The sequence below is a fragment of the Carassius auratus genome, chromosome 7 (assembly GCF_003368295.1).
Source record: "Carassius auratus strain Wakin chromosome 7, ASM336829v1, whole genome shotgun sequence".
Classification (NCBI taxonomy): domain Eukaryota; kingdom Metazoa; phylum Chordata; class Actinopteri; order Cypriniformes; family Cyprinidae; genus Carassius; species Carassius auratus.
Genome location: NC_039249.1, coordinates 4,150,855 through 4,169,688, shown reverse-complemented (window position 1 = coordinate 4,169,688; position 18,834 = coordinate 4,150,855). Strand labels below are relative to the sequence as shown.

Here is an 18,834-nt window from a genome sequence, read left to right as displayed (position 1 = left end):
TATTTTCCAATATACTGCAATATATTTTTGTTTGGTAAGGGCATGTACATTTACGTATAAGACATTTAGCAGATCCTAAATATACATAAGAAAATGTTGTGGTCAAATATGCAATGTAAAAACATAGAGACTAAAACTAAAACCTTATGCCTTATTCAAAGCCTAATAAACTCAACACGAATAAGCAAGCCATGTCACTTGTACTTGTCACTTTCAGTCTGGAGTGTTTGCTTTGAAGCAGTTATGGCAAGACTTCACACACCTTGCACCTAGGGTTGTATTTGCGGGGGTTACACCTACAAGTCTGGGCAATGCTCCATAAGCCTGAAACAGTCAAGGTGAGAAAAAAAAAAACACCTTCAGGTCTCTTCAGCTGGTACTGATACAAGAGTTGGTGAGATATATTGATTAAATGAAAAACTATTCTTTCTGATGTTAGCCTTCAAAATTCACAGAATGTGACAAACTCACCTAGTGAGCTGCCTACCTACCTAAGACAGCATTTTCAACATCTTGGGCAAAAAGACTTAGACGGGCTTTGAAGATTCTTACATTTGGCCAATTTGCATGGTGTGTATCCTTCACAGAGAGGACAAAACCAAAATGGATCTTGACTATGTGAAAATTAGTACAGGATGGCTAGTGGAGATGTGGAGTATATCCTAAATATATACTATTCTTATTAAAAAGTGACTATTTTACCCAGTATTTCTTGTGTGTGTGTGTGTGTTTGTGTGTGTGTGTGTGTGTGTGTGTGTGTGTGCGCGTGTGAACATAGAGGGCTGTAAAGATGACAAACCCAAAGCTTCACTATGATTTCCATCAATAAAACCCAACAGGGTTTTAAAAGAACTGTAATAGATCTAACCTTATATTTAATGTAATTCTACAGTAAAAGACTGTTAAGGTTTTAAGAAGAGAATACCCATTTAATGTGTGATTTACTGTGAAAAACTGTCAACTGACATTCCCATAATTCCTGTATTCCTGTATAAAAAAAAGAGTGACACTTTACATTAGATTTTTTTCACTGAAATAACTGTTGTGTGTTTGTTAGTGTATTACAAAGGTACAAAACAGATATTATTACTTCGATAGGTTGGTATATTAAAATTATATCAGTTCATGAAATGTTTTTCTGTCAATTTTAGGGTGCTTTCACACCTGTAGATGGAATGCTTTGTTCTGAAACAGGGATTACAATTATTACAATGTTGCTTTTTATTCTTGGTGCAGTTCCCTTTCACACTGCAGAGTTTCAAACTTTACCAAAATTGTTCATATAAGTCACATGGGGACACCGGGACCGTATATTACTTTTCACGGAACTTACGTAATTACCCATTAAACATTGGACATTGCCTGGTTTGTTGGTCCGTTGGATCACATTGCTTTCTCACTACAATTGAACCACTCCAGAGTTTGTTTTCATTCAAGCCAAGACCACCTCTTTCAGGCGATCTCAGACCAATTGTATTGGTGCGGATCTGAGCACAATTGCCATGGTCACATATGCTCAAATGAATCAAGCTAATGGTGGAAACAGCCAGGTTCCACAACAACAGGCCAGGTACTGTATGAAAACACCCTTAATTAAATCAGTAAAACCTAAAACATTGCTGTATGTTTTATAGTAAATTTCTTTTCTTTTCCATTTTTTTTATACTTAGATGTTTTGTTTAAGATAATCATCACAAATTAACAAAACTTGCATGAACTCTCAAGTCTAAAAACAATCACAAGAACTAAAAAGCTAAAGCTATAAACTACAGCAGACAAATGACCTCCACCAAGCTCTAAACTCTTTCAATCATTATTTAAAATTACAGGTTATAAAGTGAGAATTGAAATTTGAGAAATGAAACTTGGCAAGGGCTTCATAATAAACATAACAAGGCTGTAAAAGTGGAGTTATATGAATTTACCTGTTGGTCGTGATGAAATTAAATGTCCTCAACAAGCTCTGTAGTTCAATTTAATCTTTTGCCACCTTTTAAAGAAATGTTATAGCTTAAATCAGGAGTGGGGTAATACTGATATATTCATGTTGAAGAATAAAACATAAAAACACTGAGCTAATTTCAGATATTTAACCAAAAAACCCACTGACATCAGGACAATGGAACCAGAAATTGTATTTGTGGATTTAAGGACTCCTGCAGCCCTCAGAAAGGCAGCTCACTAGGTTTTGGAACAGAACTATAGAGAATTTTATTCGAAAATCAGGGTATTCAGATAAATGGATTAATTTTCACATTAGGATAACTGAATTTCACATCAAACATTAACCGACAAGAACTCAGCTTGGAATGAATTCAGTGGAATAATGCTCATTAGGTGAGTTTACAGATATCTGTCCAAGTCTACTGCATTTCAAACAGATTTTAGATATTTGAGGAGACTACATTCAGTACTTTCGTCCCTCTGTGTTGATCATTTGTTTGGTTGGCCATAAATCGGTCCCCTGAGTGTGCTTGTGAACAACCGGCTGTTTTGAAAAATCCTGTTTTGAGGCGGTCTTGTTGAAAATGATATGTTTACCAGCAGTAACATCCTCCTTCCTCCCCAATTCCCCAGTTCAGCTCAGTGGCTCTCCCTCAGGTTGCAAATTTAGATGATTTTCAACCAGCTAATTTCACAATGACTAAACAAGTAAACTTGATGAAAGAGTTTTTGATGTCTTTGTAGTCTTGTGAAGGTTTAATGTTGTGAAATGAGCCGATGGTGGTTAAGTCTTCCCGTTTAGCTAGTTTTTAAAGTCTAATGTCTCCTTTGGCTCTTTACAAAGACAGTAATCTGAGCCTGATTGGGATCAAAGCCATCTTTGATTTTTTTTCAATACTTCGGAATCAAATTCAATCAGCTGCATGCTTATCATTACTTTGTGCTTGCTCTACAGGCCCAGTGGCAGTCATCAGCGGTGAGGAAGACTCTGCAAGCCCTCTTCATCATGTCAACCATGGTATCGTCACACCATGCTCTCTCGATGCGGGACCTGATGCCGTCGTAATCGGCATGAGTCGTATTCCTGTCATCGAGAACCCACAGTACTTTCGACATGGACACAACTGCAGCAAGCCAACCACATGTGAGTACAACCACATTTGCAGAAATTCTACATAGTTCTTAATGTACTGAACTGAACTGAACAGCTAGTTGTTAATGTTGTATTTAAATGCGTATAAGATTTGTGTATGTGCAGTGCAAGAAATCACAGTGCAACAGGTACGATTTGACTCATTAGTGTAAGAAGATCTTGCTTTAAAAAATAGCAAGAAAGAACAAGGTCATAATAAACTTAAACCCAAATGTGTTATCTTGGAAATGAGCCACATGCCAAAATATTGCGACCTGGGCTTGCCAACTTTATTAACTCCATAAACTGGATTTTTTTAATGAGCTGTGGCCAAACAACACACCAGAAGAGGCTTAAAAAGGGTTGATAAGTGGACAAAGCAACCCTTCAAGACCACGCTCTGCCAAGCAACCTTCCAAACATAAACAAAACATGACGGCTCTGTCAACGATGATTAAATTAAAATGTCTGAGCATAATGAGTCTTTGGTCACTGTAATATTACCAAAAATAAGATGTCAAAATGTTGATACGGTTACCAGGGTGTCAATCATTGCAACTTCAAAAGTGAGTTTTGTTCCGTACACACACAAGCCTGGAATTCACTCCTGACACAGTGGTTCATATTTATATTTCAAATAAACACTGTTCTCTTGAATTTTCTATTTAAATGTATCAGTTTCCACTATTAAGCTGCACAGCTGTTTTCAACATCCAAATGAAATGTTTCTATAGCACTACATCAGCATATTAGAATGATTTCTGATCACATGACACTGAAGACTGGAGTAATGCTGCTGAAAATTCATTTAAATGTACATTTAAAAAAAAGTAGAAACATTTTAAATTGTAATAAATCTAATTCCTGAAGGATAAAATAATACCCCAACTTTTTTGCTCTTTATACTTATTCACTCAGAAATACTTCTACGTAAACGGAAATAAATGTTTATGACAGTATCACTGTAATTGAACTCTAGTGACACTTTAGTGAATCTACATGGTGCTTCTAAGGGAAGCCGTGAATTTTACACATAAAAAAGTTAAATACTCCATGGCCACATCACATTTTTCAGAAAGAGTATTTTTAAATGGTGATGGAAATAATATCTGTGTTTATGAAAGGTCTCTACAGTAAACCTTTTAACTAGCTTAAAGTATATCCTCATCATATAGCACAGTATATGGGTCAATATGAAGATGTGAAAATTAGCACAATGGTGTTAAGAATAGATGTCTTTTGCATAGCCGTAGCTTGCACTTATTGCAGAGTGCATGGGAACAAATGCCAACTCTGTTGTTTGCATAAATGGCTCAGAATGTAAAAGCAGAGCTGCTGCTATAATTTATAAGATCATTAATATATTAATTTGCTATTTTAGGGGTCTGTTGTGACTGAACCCTTCCAAATGAATTTTCTAGAGCAAATGGTGTCTTAGTTTAGACCTTTAATGTAATTAATTGGAACGAATATACTTGTGACTTTGCATAAGTGTTTTTGATAGCCAGTTTAAAAAGCTGAAAGGGGCACTGATTGATTTATAGGACACAGTATGGTATACATGGAGACACACTCTTGCACTCATCAACACAAACGGCCTATTTATATTCCAGGCACAAAACAGTGGTCTATTCACAGGGTGAACTGACGGCTATGAAAAGGAATCCAAAGGCAGAGGACAATCACATTTTGCCCTCATGAATAAATTAACTCTTTATGCATAATGGATGGCATAAAATCTTTATGGCTGTAGATGCATAACCATCATAGCGTGCCCACATCTGATGAGTGCATGATATTTAAATGACAGTTTAGCTGCTTGAGAGAAGGTATATCTTTACTTCTCTGGCTCTGGGCTACTACAAAGCACTTTATATTTAAGCTGTAAGCTGAATCATTTATATAAAGAAACACCTTATAAAAATGGTCCAAAGTTTAGCTCATGATTTCTTTTATGGATAGAACATAAACTACATTAGTAGAGCAAGGAGTGTGGGTTGGCTATCAGACCAGTTTCACCCAGTTAACAGATGACATTTTTAGAAATCTAATCACAGTCCAAATCCATAAAGAATCCAACACGCAGACTTCAGCTTAGAGCATTTGCATTACAGGGCAGATCTTACAAAGTGAAGCAAGTCATATTTTAACCCCAAATCAAAATGAATGAATAACATGTGTAGCATAAATAAGATCAAGATCGTTCCTCTGTGAGGCGTGCTGTCTGTTCAACCGAATCCAACTCCATACCGAGAAAAGAGATCCTCTGCATTGGCAAGAGTTTGCTCTTTTCCCAGTTGACCCGAAGGCCCAACAGGCTGAGGTGCCGGAGCACCAGGTCCTTGTGCTCGCACAACTGATCCCGAGATTGTGCTAGTATCAGCCAATCGTCTAGATAGTTGAGAATATGAACACACTGCTCTCTGAGGGGTACAAGAGCCGCCTCCGTGACCTTCGTGAAGACACGGGGAGACAGGGCAGCCCGAAGAGCAGGACCTTGTACTGATATGCCCGTCCTTCGAACGCAAACCGCAGAAAAGGTCTGTGGCGTGGAAGGATCGACATGAAAGTACGCGTCCTTCAGGTCGATCTCTGCAAACCAGTCTTGGGGACGGACGCACCCAAAGATGCGTTTCTGCGTCAACATCTTGAACGGTAGCCAATGAAGGACCTGGTTCAAAACTCGCAGATCCAAGATCGGTCGTAACCCACCACCTTTCTTGGGTACAATGAAGTAAGGGCTGTGAAACCCCATCCTTATATCGTCTGGAGCCGGTCCAGCTCTATTGCATCCTTCGCCAGTAGGACTGAAATCCCGCAAAACAGGGGCATCAGATGCTTTCACTTGAACACCGGGTGAACTGAATCGCATAGCCGAGGCTGATGGTCCGCAGGAGCCAGCGAGACGGGCTAGGTAGCGCTGACCAGGCACTTAAAAACCGTACAAACTCATAAAAAAATAATTATTGTATTATTTCAATGTAATACATTAATCAGAATCTAATGGTAAAATCTGAACGCATTATGGCAATTTGTGGGAAAATGGCTTTAATTTTCATTAATGTCACAGTTCAGGAAAAATAATAATAATAATTTGACCCTAAAATAGTCTTAATTTAAAATGTGAAACGTCCCTTTAATTTAATGAGTTTAATTTATACAGAAATTGTGACTAATAAAAAATCTAACTTTGATTACATTTTATCTGTAGACTGCTGCAGTAGGTGTATTTGAAAGGAAGCTGTTGCACAGATTCAAGTAAGCGAGTCCCTTGAGCCATGACATGCTGACTTTTCAGGAATCCATAAGATGATTGACTCACACAAGCTATTCTGCAATAACAATTGAGTTGTGCTGCATTTACTTTCCATTTCAACCCAAGAAGAGTTCATGCCTGACCTACTAGCACCAACTAGAGTTTAGCTTATATATATATATATATATATATATATATATATACTTTGCTTTTTGCCAAATAGATCACGAAAATACAACTATGTTAACATAGCACATTTATTTCAGAAGAGCAAGGGAATTTTTCTCTCTCTATTTCTCTCTCTGTGAGTTGGCTCTTTAATTTATTAAATTATTAATCATGAAATATTTGCCGCTGGGATTTCTGGCATAAGTCATGGGAAATACAGCGTCTGGATCACATGCAATAGACTGAAGATCATTATTCAGGTAGCAGTATTCTAGAGGAAGTGAGTGCACTAGAACGTACAATGAGCTCCAGTGAGTACAAAGGCTATAAATATACAATCCTGACTGTGCATTGCAAATATGGATGATTTTGAGCAGTGCTGTGTCTGGCACATTTATCAGATTGTCAGATTTTGTCTCTCCAAAATGCTGTAAATGATCCATCCATCAATAAATAAATAAATGTGTGTGTATATATATATATATATATATATATATATATATATATATATATATATATATATATATATATATATATATATACAGTATTGTTCAAAATAATAGCAGTACAATGTGACTAACCAGAATAATCTAGGTTTTTCGTATATTTTTTTATTGCTATGTGGCAAACAAGTTACCAGTAGGTTCAGTAGATTCTCAGAAAACAAATGAGACCCAGCATTCATGATATGCACGCTCTTAAGGCTGTGCAATTGGGCAATTAGTTGAAAGGGGTGTGTTCAAAAAATAGCAGTGTCTACCTTTGACTGTACAAACTCAAAACTATTTTGTACAAACATTTTTTTTTTTCTGGGATTTAGCAATCCTGTGAATCACTAAACTAATATTTAGTTGTATGACCACAGTTTTTTAAAACTGCTTGACATCTGTATGGCATGGAGTCAACCAACTTGTGGCACCTCTCAGCTGTTATTCCACTCCATGATTCTTTAACAACATTCCACAATTCATTCACATTTCTTGGTTTTGCTTCAGAAACAGCATTTTTGATATCACCCCACAAGTTCTCATTTGGATTAAGGTCTGGAGATTGGGCTGGCCACTCCATAACATTAATTTTGTTGGTTTGGAACCAAGACTTTGCCCGTTTACTAGTGTGTTTTGGGTCATTGTCTTGTTGAAACAACCATTTCAAGGGCATGTCCTCTTCAGCATAGGGCAACATGACCTCTTCAAGTATTTTAACATATGAAAACTGATCCATGATCCCTGGTATGCGATAAACATGCCCATATCATGATGCTTGCACCTCCATGCTTCACTGTCTTCACTGTGTACTGTGGCTTGAATTCAGAGTTTGGGGGTTGTCTCACAAACTGCCTGTGGCCCTTGGACCCAAAAAGAACAATTTTACTCTCATCAGTCCACAAAATGTTCCTCCATTTTTCTTTAGGCCAGTTGATGTGTTCTTTGGCAAATTGTAACCTCTTCTGCACATGCCTTTTTTTTAACAGAGGGACTTTGCGGGGGATTCTTGAAAATAGATTAGCTTCACACAGACGTCTTCTAACTGTCACAGTACTTACAGGTAACTCCAGACTGTCTTTGATCATCCTGGAGGTGATCATTGGCTCAGCCTTTGCCATTCTGGTTATTCTTCTATCCATTTTGATGGTTGTCTTCCATTTTCTTCCACGTCTCTCTGGTTTTGCTCTCCATTTTAAGGCATTGGAGATCATTTTAGCTGAACAGCCTATCATTTTTTGCACCTCTTTATAGGTTTTCCCCTCTCTAATCAACTTTTTAATCAAAGTACGCTGTTCTTCTGAACAATGTCTTGAACGACCCATTTTCCTCAGCTTTCAAATGCATGTTCAACAAGTGTTGGCTTCATCCTTAAATAGGGGCCACCTGATTCACACCTGTTTCTTCACAAAATTGATGACCTCAGTGATTGAATGCCACACTGCTATTTTTTTGAACACGCCCCTTTCAACTAATTCAACTAATTGCCCAATTGCACAGCCTTAAGAGCGTGCATATCATGAATGCTGGGTCTCATTTGTTTTCTGAGAATCTACTGAACCTACTGGTAACTTGTTTGCCACGTAGAAATAAAAAAATATACGAAAAACCTTGATTATTCTGGTTAGTCACATTGTACTGCTATTATTTTGAACAATACTGTATATATATATATATATATATATATATATATATATATATATATATATATATATTAATAAGTCTCTTATGTTTCATTTTGCTAACATTTTTGCTAACAAGAACCATTATTAAAAAATTAGCAGCAAATCAGCATACAGTATTAGAATAATTTATGAAGAACCATGTGACACTAAAAACGGTAGTAATGATGCTGAAAATTAATCTTTGTATCACAGGAATAAATTACATTTTCAAATATATCCAAATAGACAATAGATATGTTAAATTCTAAAATATTTGTCAAATATTACTGTTATGCCTTTGTCACTTACATAAAAAACATACTAGCTACAGCTTAATGCATTCCAAAAAAAGTCACATATGAATGTGTAGCAAGAGCCAAATGGCAATTATATATAAGAAATTAAAACAATGACTTTTTAAATAACCTTAAAGATACAGCTGAAAAAAGCAATTATTTTATCATACTCCTGCAATATCCGTTCATTTCTCCACTTCATCAGGTTAGTGACAATGACTGCTGACATTTGCATCCAGCAGTGACTGTGTTTTTGCGTCCTGTTCACATTGAACTGCTCGGGACGTTTAGAGAAGATATATCCATGCTGATGTCTCCTGTGTGCACCTTCATTGTTCTGGACACAAATACTTCGATTGCATTGTTTCAAGGTAACATTTGATGACAAGCTGAATTTATCAGGCTTGAGAGTGAGAAGACAAAGGCATGCGCTCAGAAAAAGGGCATTGTAAATGAATGCAGGCCAGGTTTAATGGAGCTCTGAATGTGCACACCTTCACAAAGATTCTGATTCAGACCATCTATTGTTGCTGCTCATAATTGCAATGCCATCTCATCAAACCATCTCAATGAAGGTGGACGCATTCACAAACTGGGTGCTTAATAACAACCGATCAGCCATATTTGCAAATATGTTTTGTTGTTGTTGTTGTTTTGGGTGGGGGTTATTTTCTGCACCATGATTAATTTTTGATTATTTTGTATTTTATTTATATGTTCCTCTTCTAGTTAAAAATTAAAACTGCATTCGTGCATTTCTTTGAATTTAAGTCCATTTTAATTTAATTGATACATTTATTTTCTAGTTGAAAAAATAAAATAAACATATTGCATTTGTGAATTTCAGTTGATTTGAATTATATTGTTTTAAATTCAAATTTGCATAATCTAAGCATTATGTAAACATTACATTTGTTACATTTTTTTAATTTCTTAAAATTTCAGTTCGTTTTTAAATCTACTGTGCTACATTAATGTAAAAATTATGAAATAAAGTAGAATTTTATTATTTATACATTCATTTTCTTTTGCATTTTTCTTTTGCATTCTAGTTAAAAACTGCGAATTTCCTTGAATTTGAGTTCAGTTTAATTATAATTAAATGAAAATTTGTTTTATATTTTATTCCTATATACAGGTACCTAGCTGACAATGACACTTATTATTTATGAAATTCTTTGAATTCATTTTATTTTAATTCTACTTCCTCAAATTCAAATCTGCATTTCATTTATTTCATTTTCAAACTGAAATTTCTCTGAATTTTGATTAATTTTAAGTCTTCTTTTCAAGTTATTTTTCCCTCAATTCAAATTCAGGAATTATAATTAAAAAAGAATCCAATTCAGTTGTACGAACCTTGGTTTGGGTCTACATACTGGCCTAGTCCACTCTTCACCAGGACATGTCAATTTGTTGAATATGTAAATGAGGGGAGTCAAATAGATTAACGGCTATAACACTGCAGAGATGCTTTCAGAATAAGCTTGTTTTGCATTTTAATTTAATTGTCTGCATGAACTGGAGGAATTCTTGAGGAAAACAGAGAAATCTTGATTGCTTCAGTAAGAATGAATGGCACTATTTCTAATCATAGATTTTTGCTGCGATAAATGCCTGTGTGCTCTCTTAAATTCAGCTTTAGCGGCTGATACAGTTTCGGCTAGGATGAGGATTAAATAAATGATGGTGATTCTTGGGATAGTGCCTCTGTAATTCAAAGTCTTTACAAGAATGGATTGTGGTAAATAAGCAGCAGGAGGAGCTGGGCTTTACCGGTTGGGTGGAAAGCTGAAGGTTAAGTTAACCCATCCCAGACTCTTACGGTAGGTACACATGTAATTGTTCTCTCAAGAGGATGGGACAAATCCAGAGGACCACTTAATGGAAGAACAAGTGAATATAAATGAGGTTTTGGGGGACAGGAAGGTGCTCCAGCCTTGACCTGATCCTGCTTCAATCTGCTAGAGCCCTGCTGCTTGAGTCTCAGAGTGTCAGTGATGATTGTAGCACTTGATACTGGCTCAAGTGTCTCTGATCTGTAAGATTTGTTGTCTTTGTGGCAAGGTGCCATACTTTTTTTTAAGCTGTTTTATTAACAGTTTCTATGAAACACTTACTGGTTTTAAGTTAAGTGTTTATTAAAATGTTTAATTTACTGACAAACTGTCAATTAAGAAAGAGCTTGAAGCAAGATTATGCCATAAGGGCAAAAATAAATGTGGATATATAATTACTGTTATTATATATATATATATATATATATATATATATATATATATATATATAAATTAAAAAAATTTAACAAATGTAATGTTTACATAATGCTTAGATTATGCAAATTTGAATTTAAAACAATATAATTCAAATCAACTGAAATTCACAAATGCAATATGTTTATTTTATTTTTTCAACTAGAAAATAAATGTATCAATTAAATTAAAATGGACTTAAATTCAAAGAAATGCACGAATGCAGAGCCCTGCTGCTTGAGTCTCAGAGTGTCAGTGATGATTGTAGCACTTGATACTGGCTCAAGTGTCTCTGATCTGTAAGATTTGTTATATATATATATATACTGGCTCAAGTGTCTCTGATCTGTAAGATTTGTTATATATATATATATATATATATATATATATATATATATATATATATATATATAATAACAGTAATTATATATCCACATTTATTTTTGCCCTTATGGCATAATCTTGCTTCAAGCTCTTTCTTAATTGACAGTTTGTCAGTAAATTAAACATTTTAATAAACACTTAACTTAAAAATGAAGTGCTCTAAAACTTCTGGTATACGCTGCGTTGACCTTGGACTTCAGAAAACACAGTGGACACCAGCAGATGACATGGCACCCCAAACCATCACTGACTGTGGAAACTTTACACTGGACCTTAAGCAAAGTGGACTGTGTGCCTCTCCTCTCTTCCTCCAGACTCTGGGACCCTGATATCCAAAGGAAATGCAAAATTTACTTTCATCAGAGAACAACTTTGGACCACTCAACAGCAGCCCAGTCCTTTTTGAAGTGAGACTCTTCCGACGCTGTCTGTTGTTCAAGAGTGGCTTGACACAAGGAATGTGACAGCTGAAACCCATGTCTTGCATACGTCTGTGCGTAGTGGTTCTTGAAGCACTGACTCCAGCTGCAGTCCACTCTTTGTGAATCTCCCCCACATTTTTGAATGTGTTTTGTTTCACAATCATCTCCAGGGTGTGGTCTCTACTGTGATCTCTATTGCATGTACTGTACACATTTTTCTAACACATCTTTTCCTTCCCTTTGCCTCTCTATTAATGTGCTTGGACACAGAGCTCTGTGAACAGCCAGCCTCTTCTGCAATGACCTTTTGTGTCTTGCCCTCCTTGTGCAAAGTGTCAATGGTCGTCTTTTGGACAACTGTCAAGTCAGCAGTCTTCCCCATGATTGTATAGCCTACAGAACTAGACTGGGAGACCATTTAAAGGCTTTGCACGTGTTTCGAGTTAACCCTCTGGAGTCTAAGGGTATTTTTGGGGCCTGGAGAAGTTTTATCATGCCCTGACATTTGTGCTTTTTTCAGTTTCTTATAAATATCTAAATGGGTAGTCTAATCTCACTGTAATCAGCACAAACTTGGCTAAAATAATATGTGAAATGCATTTATGTACATGATTGTACATAATTGTTGAGAAAAAAAAAATTTATGCGTGGTTAGTGAAAAACTAAAAATGTTAAAACACTTGAATAAGACCATAAAACACAAAGATCTGCTGATTAATGTGGCACCGTGTGTCTTCAATATTGAACCTTTTCACAATATTCTAATTTTCTGAGATACTGAATTTGGGATTTTCCTTAGTTGTCAGTTATAAACATCAAAATTAAAAGAAATAAACATTTGAAATATATCAGTCTGTGTGTAATGAATGAATATAATATAAAAATTTCAATTTTTTAATGGAATTAGTGAAATAAAGTTTTTGATGATATTAATTACTAATTATATGATCAGCACCTGTATATACGTAAATAAAAAAAGATTTATTATAATGTGGATTATCAATATTTTAATAAACAATTAACTTAACAAATTCATTATCCTATATATATAAACTTTTCTAAATAATTGTAGAAACATTTATTGTTGTCCTTATGGCAAGGTGTACTAAATATAACCTTGCCTTTAGCGGTTTTATTGACAGTTTGTCAACAAATTAAATATTTCTTAACTTGAAACCAGAAATGTTTTATAAAGTATTCATAAACCACATTTTAATGCATCATATATTGTTTACATTACAATACTCATCTAAAAACACAGTTTTTTCTCAGAATGGCAGCTCTGACCCAGTCACCCAAGCATAATACTAATACACAATATAGCTGTGTGTCTTCATAGCAACCCCAAGGAATTGAATCAATACAACAAATCATTTTGGTTTGGATATGAGCAAAAGGTTGTTGTTTTTTTTTGTTTTTTTACTGACAGCAGTATAACAGGATACATGATATATGTTTACATAATGTGTGTGTGAATAATAGCCTTTGTGGTGTCTGTTGATTCATTTAGAAACTTGGATCAACATAATAATTTGCCTTTATTAATGAAACATTTGGTAGAGGCCAATGAGTAGATGCGTTTATTTGAAGTTCAAGATTAGATACAGGAAAAGAGAGGCTGCTATGTTTTTGTAGAGTCATATTTGTAGTCTTTTTTTTTTTTCATTTTTGCTTACTTTAAATTCACACAAATAATTGGAAATGACAATGAACCATGATGGCAAAGCATTACAAGTCCCAGGTGAGTTCCCAACAGATGGCAAAAAAAGACCTTCCTACAATTGACTCGTACACACTCATTTTTGTTGTTGGTTATTATTATTATTTATTTTTTTTTGAAAAAGAGAATATACAGCTGTGACTGCGAGCAGCAATTCTAGAACACCATCTGCACAGGAACTGACCTTTTACACAATGCGAAATACTCACGATTGAAGCTTTTATTTACACTTGTACACATATGCGTAAACAACACGCACATTGGGTGCATACAGATAACCTGTCACTCATATTTCATTTGGCTCGGTTTTCCAAACTCATGTTTGCCATCGGTTCCTGAGGGACATTTTTTCCTATGAAGATAATATTTGGATAATTACATACCTGGAGCTTTCTCATTATTGTATGATCAAATATTATGGGCACTGATAAGATTCAGTGACAGTATTTTAATCCATCTAAATAAATAAATCCAAACCTATATGCTATATTCTGTGTAAACCAAGATATGCTGGACAACAACTCATAGTGACCACAAAAAAAAAAAAAAAAAGAATTATATATATTTATATAAATTAAATAAAGATAAAATTAAATATAATTATTAGATGAAAAACTAAATTAGAAATGTTGCTTTGGCTGTTTTAATATCACTCAGATAAAGTTTAAAGCAGTTTTTCATTTTTAAGGTCTAAATAGATTTATACATTTTTATTTCAGTTTATTTAATTTTAGTTTATTATATTAATCTTATGGACAACTTACTGAAATGGCAAGAGGCAGATAAGATTTCAACATAAAATTCAACAAAATTAAATGAAACTGAAAATATAAATGCTAATTCAAAACATAAATAAATATATTTGACTATTCTTTTAAAACAGTACCATTTTACAATCCAGTCTCATTTTGCTGCATTACTGTGAACTGATGACCATGACATACAAAACAAATTTAATTGCCGTTATGGTTTTCTCCTTCTGCATTTCTCCTTTAGATGTGCAGCATATTAAACGGAGGGACATTGTTCTGAAGAGAGAGCTGGGCGAGGGAGCTTTCGGGAAGGTGTTTCTTGCCGAATGTTACAACCTCAGTCCCACCAAAGATAAGATGCTGGTGGCTGTGAAGGTGAGGCATGTTTCTGCAGTTAAAAGCACCTTCTTCTGGCTTGGCTTTCATTTGACTTTTCTCAAAATAGATGCACTGCTCCTGTGCACTCTATTCCATTACCAGGAATGTGCTTTATGAAAGTAAAAACTGTTTTTTTTTTTTTTTTTTTTACTAGGTTAAAGGTACTCAGATTTTTGTTGCACCAACTTTTCACAATCGAGTCAAATTCCAATAGCTAAGAAACCAAACTTCAACCTACTGTACATCTTGTTCTTGTTGAATCTAAAATAACTGAATGCAGTTTTACGGTCTTACTGGTTCTTAATAGAATGCCAGAAGTGTGTGTGTGTGTGTGTGTGTACAGTGACAAAATCTTCTTACTTTATCACAAAATATTTTTCTGTGTCCAATGTAAAATGTGAGTGCTTTTGAAAAACTAGTTAAGAACTGGTCTAGAACTACTTCCTAAGACCATTAACATAATTTAACCACTGGAAGGCATTCTCCAAATACTGGTTTTCCACTCGATGTCCAATGTAAAATATGTGTCTTTTTTTCCCAAAACCAGTTGAGAACAGGTCTAAAACAACTTTTTAAGGCCAACTTAGTTATTTGACCACTAGAAAGAACTATCCACATCTGAACTTCCTCCTGTAATCTAATGTACCGCCTCACCAGAGCGATTGAACTATTACATCATAAAGATAACCGAAGATGCTGTGAAAATACTCCAGTGTCATGAGGATATCTTATGAACCTGGGGCTGTCAGGCCAGCTCCCTCCAGCAGAGCGCTGCAACAGAAATACAGCGTGTCAGAACTGTGTTGAGTGGCATGGAGCTAATACTTCCCCTGACAGAAATGAGCGCTTCACCATCTGTGTCATTTAAGCCATTCTCTGACGATGCCTCCCTCTGCTTGTGTCAGGGAGATCAGGGGAATTCTGTAATTAAAATCAAATTGCAACATGTGCCATTCAGATTAAGTTATTTAATTGCTAGGAGCAGGACTCACAGTGCAAAGGCCAGTTAAGTACTCTGAAGTGCCTGGGAAGATTAAATGCGATCACATTTCTTATATGGTAAAAAATGTATAAAAGCAAATGTATATAGGTTTAAAAATCAGCATTTGCCAGAATGTGAGATGTAATTTGTCAGATGGTAAATGTAATGCATGTCATGTTAGGTGTATCAGGAAATAAAATTACAAATATTCTTGCAGAATGTTGAAAATTGTTATACTTTCTTCTGCCATTCAATAAAGCAATGCAATCGGATATTTTTCCCTGATAATAGCATGCAATTTGACATCAGGATGTTTGAATGAATGTTGTAATTTTCAGTTTTGAGAGAACTATTTTTTAACAAACTATTCAAAATTATTTGTTAATTAAAAAACAGCAGAAATAAAAATTTAAAATATTTTAATTACATAAATTAAAAAGTAAAAAATAAAATAACAAAGAAAACAGAAATGTTGCCATGGTAATTAATTGAAATAAAATAAGTTTAATCTGAAGCACTAAAACTACTAAAACTAAAACAGAAATAAAAATAAAGCTACATTTAAATTTTACAAAAAAGTAATTAAAATGACAAAAGTCATTAAAAATTTAAATGAATGACATACTGAAAATGTATAATCAAATGTCTTGTGTGCCGGCTGAAAATGTTCTGTAAAAGCAAATTTATGCTGGTCTAAAAATGCATCAATGACTGAAAGAATCAACAACAACAAAATTAATAAATAAATATTTTATAAAATAAAATACAAATCTTTACCATAATGGTAACTGCTTTTAGCAAATGCAATTAAAAATGGCACCTAAAAATGTTGAAAATAAAAATCTAAATAATAAGACATTCTTTTATTTGAAAACTCCCCGATTAACTTAGCCTTTAACATGAAATAGTTTATGCAAGTTGCATCATTGCACCACTTTTCTTTGGAGAATTCATGCTATGGCCTTTTGTTGTATGTTTTTGTCTCATTTCAGCTTATGGCAGACATCCTGAAATGCAATTAGACATATTAGTTTAACCTCCATCTCATTTCTCCTTGCTCAGAGGACGACTTCAGTAAAAACGTGGCATCCCTCCCTCCACCGTGCATTCGCTCTTGTCTGTACATCTCCTAGAGTGAACATACTTTCTGTTTCTCAGACTCTCAAAGATCCCACCCTGACTGCCAGAAAAGACTTTCAACGGGAGGCCGAGCTCCTCACCAACCTCCAGCACGAGCACATTGTGAAGTTCTATGGCGTGTGTGTGGACGACGACCCTCTCATCATGGTGTTTGAGTACATGAAGCATGGAGACCTCAATAAATTTCTGAGGTATTTTTATTGGGATTTCAGCGGGAAATATAAAGCACAGGCTCTATGGAAAAACGTGCCTCCAAAAATGTACCTACAAATTAATTCACTGCCGTTTTCAGATGAAATTAACACTAGATATAGTAATACGCCAACAACTATTATTCTTTTTCTAACAAATTATGATTATGAGGGCAGATTATTGATTAATAAAATATGTTATGACCTCAAAATGCTTGTACTAAAGCACATGATTTGTAAACTAATACATTTTGATGTTTGCATCACATAAGCATATATGTACAGTATGGCTTTTATAATGTAGTAAACTTGCTTGGTAGATCACCTGGTACAGTATTTCACTTGCAGGTCAGCCCTGTGAAAACACAAGTTGTGATAAAACAGCTCAAAGGTTGATTCAGCAAATGCGTTTTTATCTCTGATAACTTGATAACACTAGGTTAGGTTAGGTTAGGTTAGGTTAAGGGTAGGATTAAGAGTAGATGGTCTTTTTTTTTTTTTTCAAAAAGTGATAAAAGTGATAAGACTATTAACCTTTCAGTTCCACTCATTGAACGTTGTCATCATATGTACAACACCCAAACTAATTAAAAGTTGCCAGGCACACGTCTATAATTAATCACTGGACAATTTCTCTAAAAAGTGTTGCAAAACATGCAAGAAGTGACAATATCATTTTGCAGAAATTTTGCCACAGGCATATATTTCCAATGAGTCTGGGCTGGAATTATAGGATTATCCTATAATACTATGCACTCCCTTAAGCAAAGGCTGTCTGAAATTTTAGGTAGTGAAATTATTCTAGCTCCTAAAATGCCTAATTTTGGCCAGAATTGTAGGGAATATCATGTTTCCTACATGAATGATATCATTTTATCACACGTTGCTACAAGTAATACAAAGTTTCATGTAATACGGTGGACAGATCCAATCCAGAGGGAAATTTTATTCCTCTCATTTAGCCCAGTAGACTTAATTGAGTTCTGTAATTTTTTTTATTGAGGAACCAACTTTGTCTAAAATATGTTTTTCTTAAAATCCTTTAGGATAAATAAAAATGGACACAGAGATTTATGATTAACAGCATTGCCAAGATAATTTGATCCATTAGCAGTTTCAATCATTACCGAGATCTCTTCTGAAGATATAAGACTTTTTGTTCTCTGGTTCACGTCATTCCTGTAATTCAGATATTAAAGAGATCTGATAGATTTACTGATGGGAAGTAGTGATATATATTTAAAAATGTTTAATTTCACCATTTCAAATATGAGACACATTAGGTTACTGCTCAAATCAATCAATTATGAAGTTTCATTTCGATGCCGTTTATGTAGACAGCTGTCCATGTATACTGAAACAGCTCAGGAGGTTTTGAGACACAAGATTCAGCTCATGTTTGAACTTTATTGTATGCACATCACAAGGTGGATCGAGGCCACATGAATTGTAATTTGCAGGGGTGAACTGTGAAAATATAAAGGCAGATAGAGAACTGGAGTGAGATGATTGTCTTGTGGGAGCAAAGTGATAGGTGATGATAATAAATTATTCTTTTGTATAGTGAGAGAATTTTTTCTTACACTTATGCAGATGGCCGGACTTGCATTTCAAGAAAAAAAGAAAAAAAAAAGAAAAAATGATGAAATTCTTTTTAGAAAAGCTGCA

At 34.8% G+C, this 18,834-nt stretch overlaps 1 protein-coding gene and 1 long non-coding RNA gene across 3 annotated transcripts in view; one reads left to right on the top strand and one right to left on the bottom strand.

Moving 5' to 3' along the window:
• LOC113105566 (uncharacterized) overlaps positions 1-18,834 on the bottom strand; it is a 68,662-nt gene that overhangs the window by 31,376 nt on the left and 18,452 nt on the right. The window contains exon 3 of one of the 2 annotated variants that reach the window (XR_003292381.1): positions 17,457-17,521. The exons of the other annotated variant lie outside the window; for it this stretch is intronic. This is a non-coding gene — a long non-coding RNA (uncharacterized LOC113105566). Of the gene's footprint in view, positions 1-17,456; positions 17,522-18,834 lie in introns of those variants that run through there. 2 annotated transcript variants of the gene reach the window in all.
• The window catches only part of LOC113105565 (NT-3 growth factor receptor-like), a 119,904-nt gene that overhangs the window by 91,393 nt on the left and 9,677 nt on the right, over positions 1-18,834 (top strand). Inside the window, exons 12-14 of the mRNA XM_026266707.1 lie at positions 2,900-3,088; positions 14,720-14,850; positions 16,994-17,166. Coding sequence (XP_026122492.1) covers positions 2,900-3,088; positions 14,720-14,850; positions 16,994-17,166 — 493 coding nt within the window. The remainder of the gene's footprint in view (positions 1-2,899; positions 3,089-14,719; positions 14,851-16,993; positions 17,167-18,834) is intronic.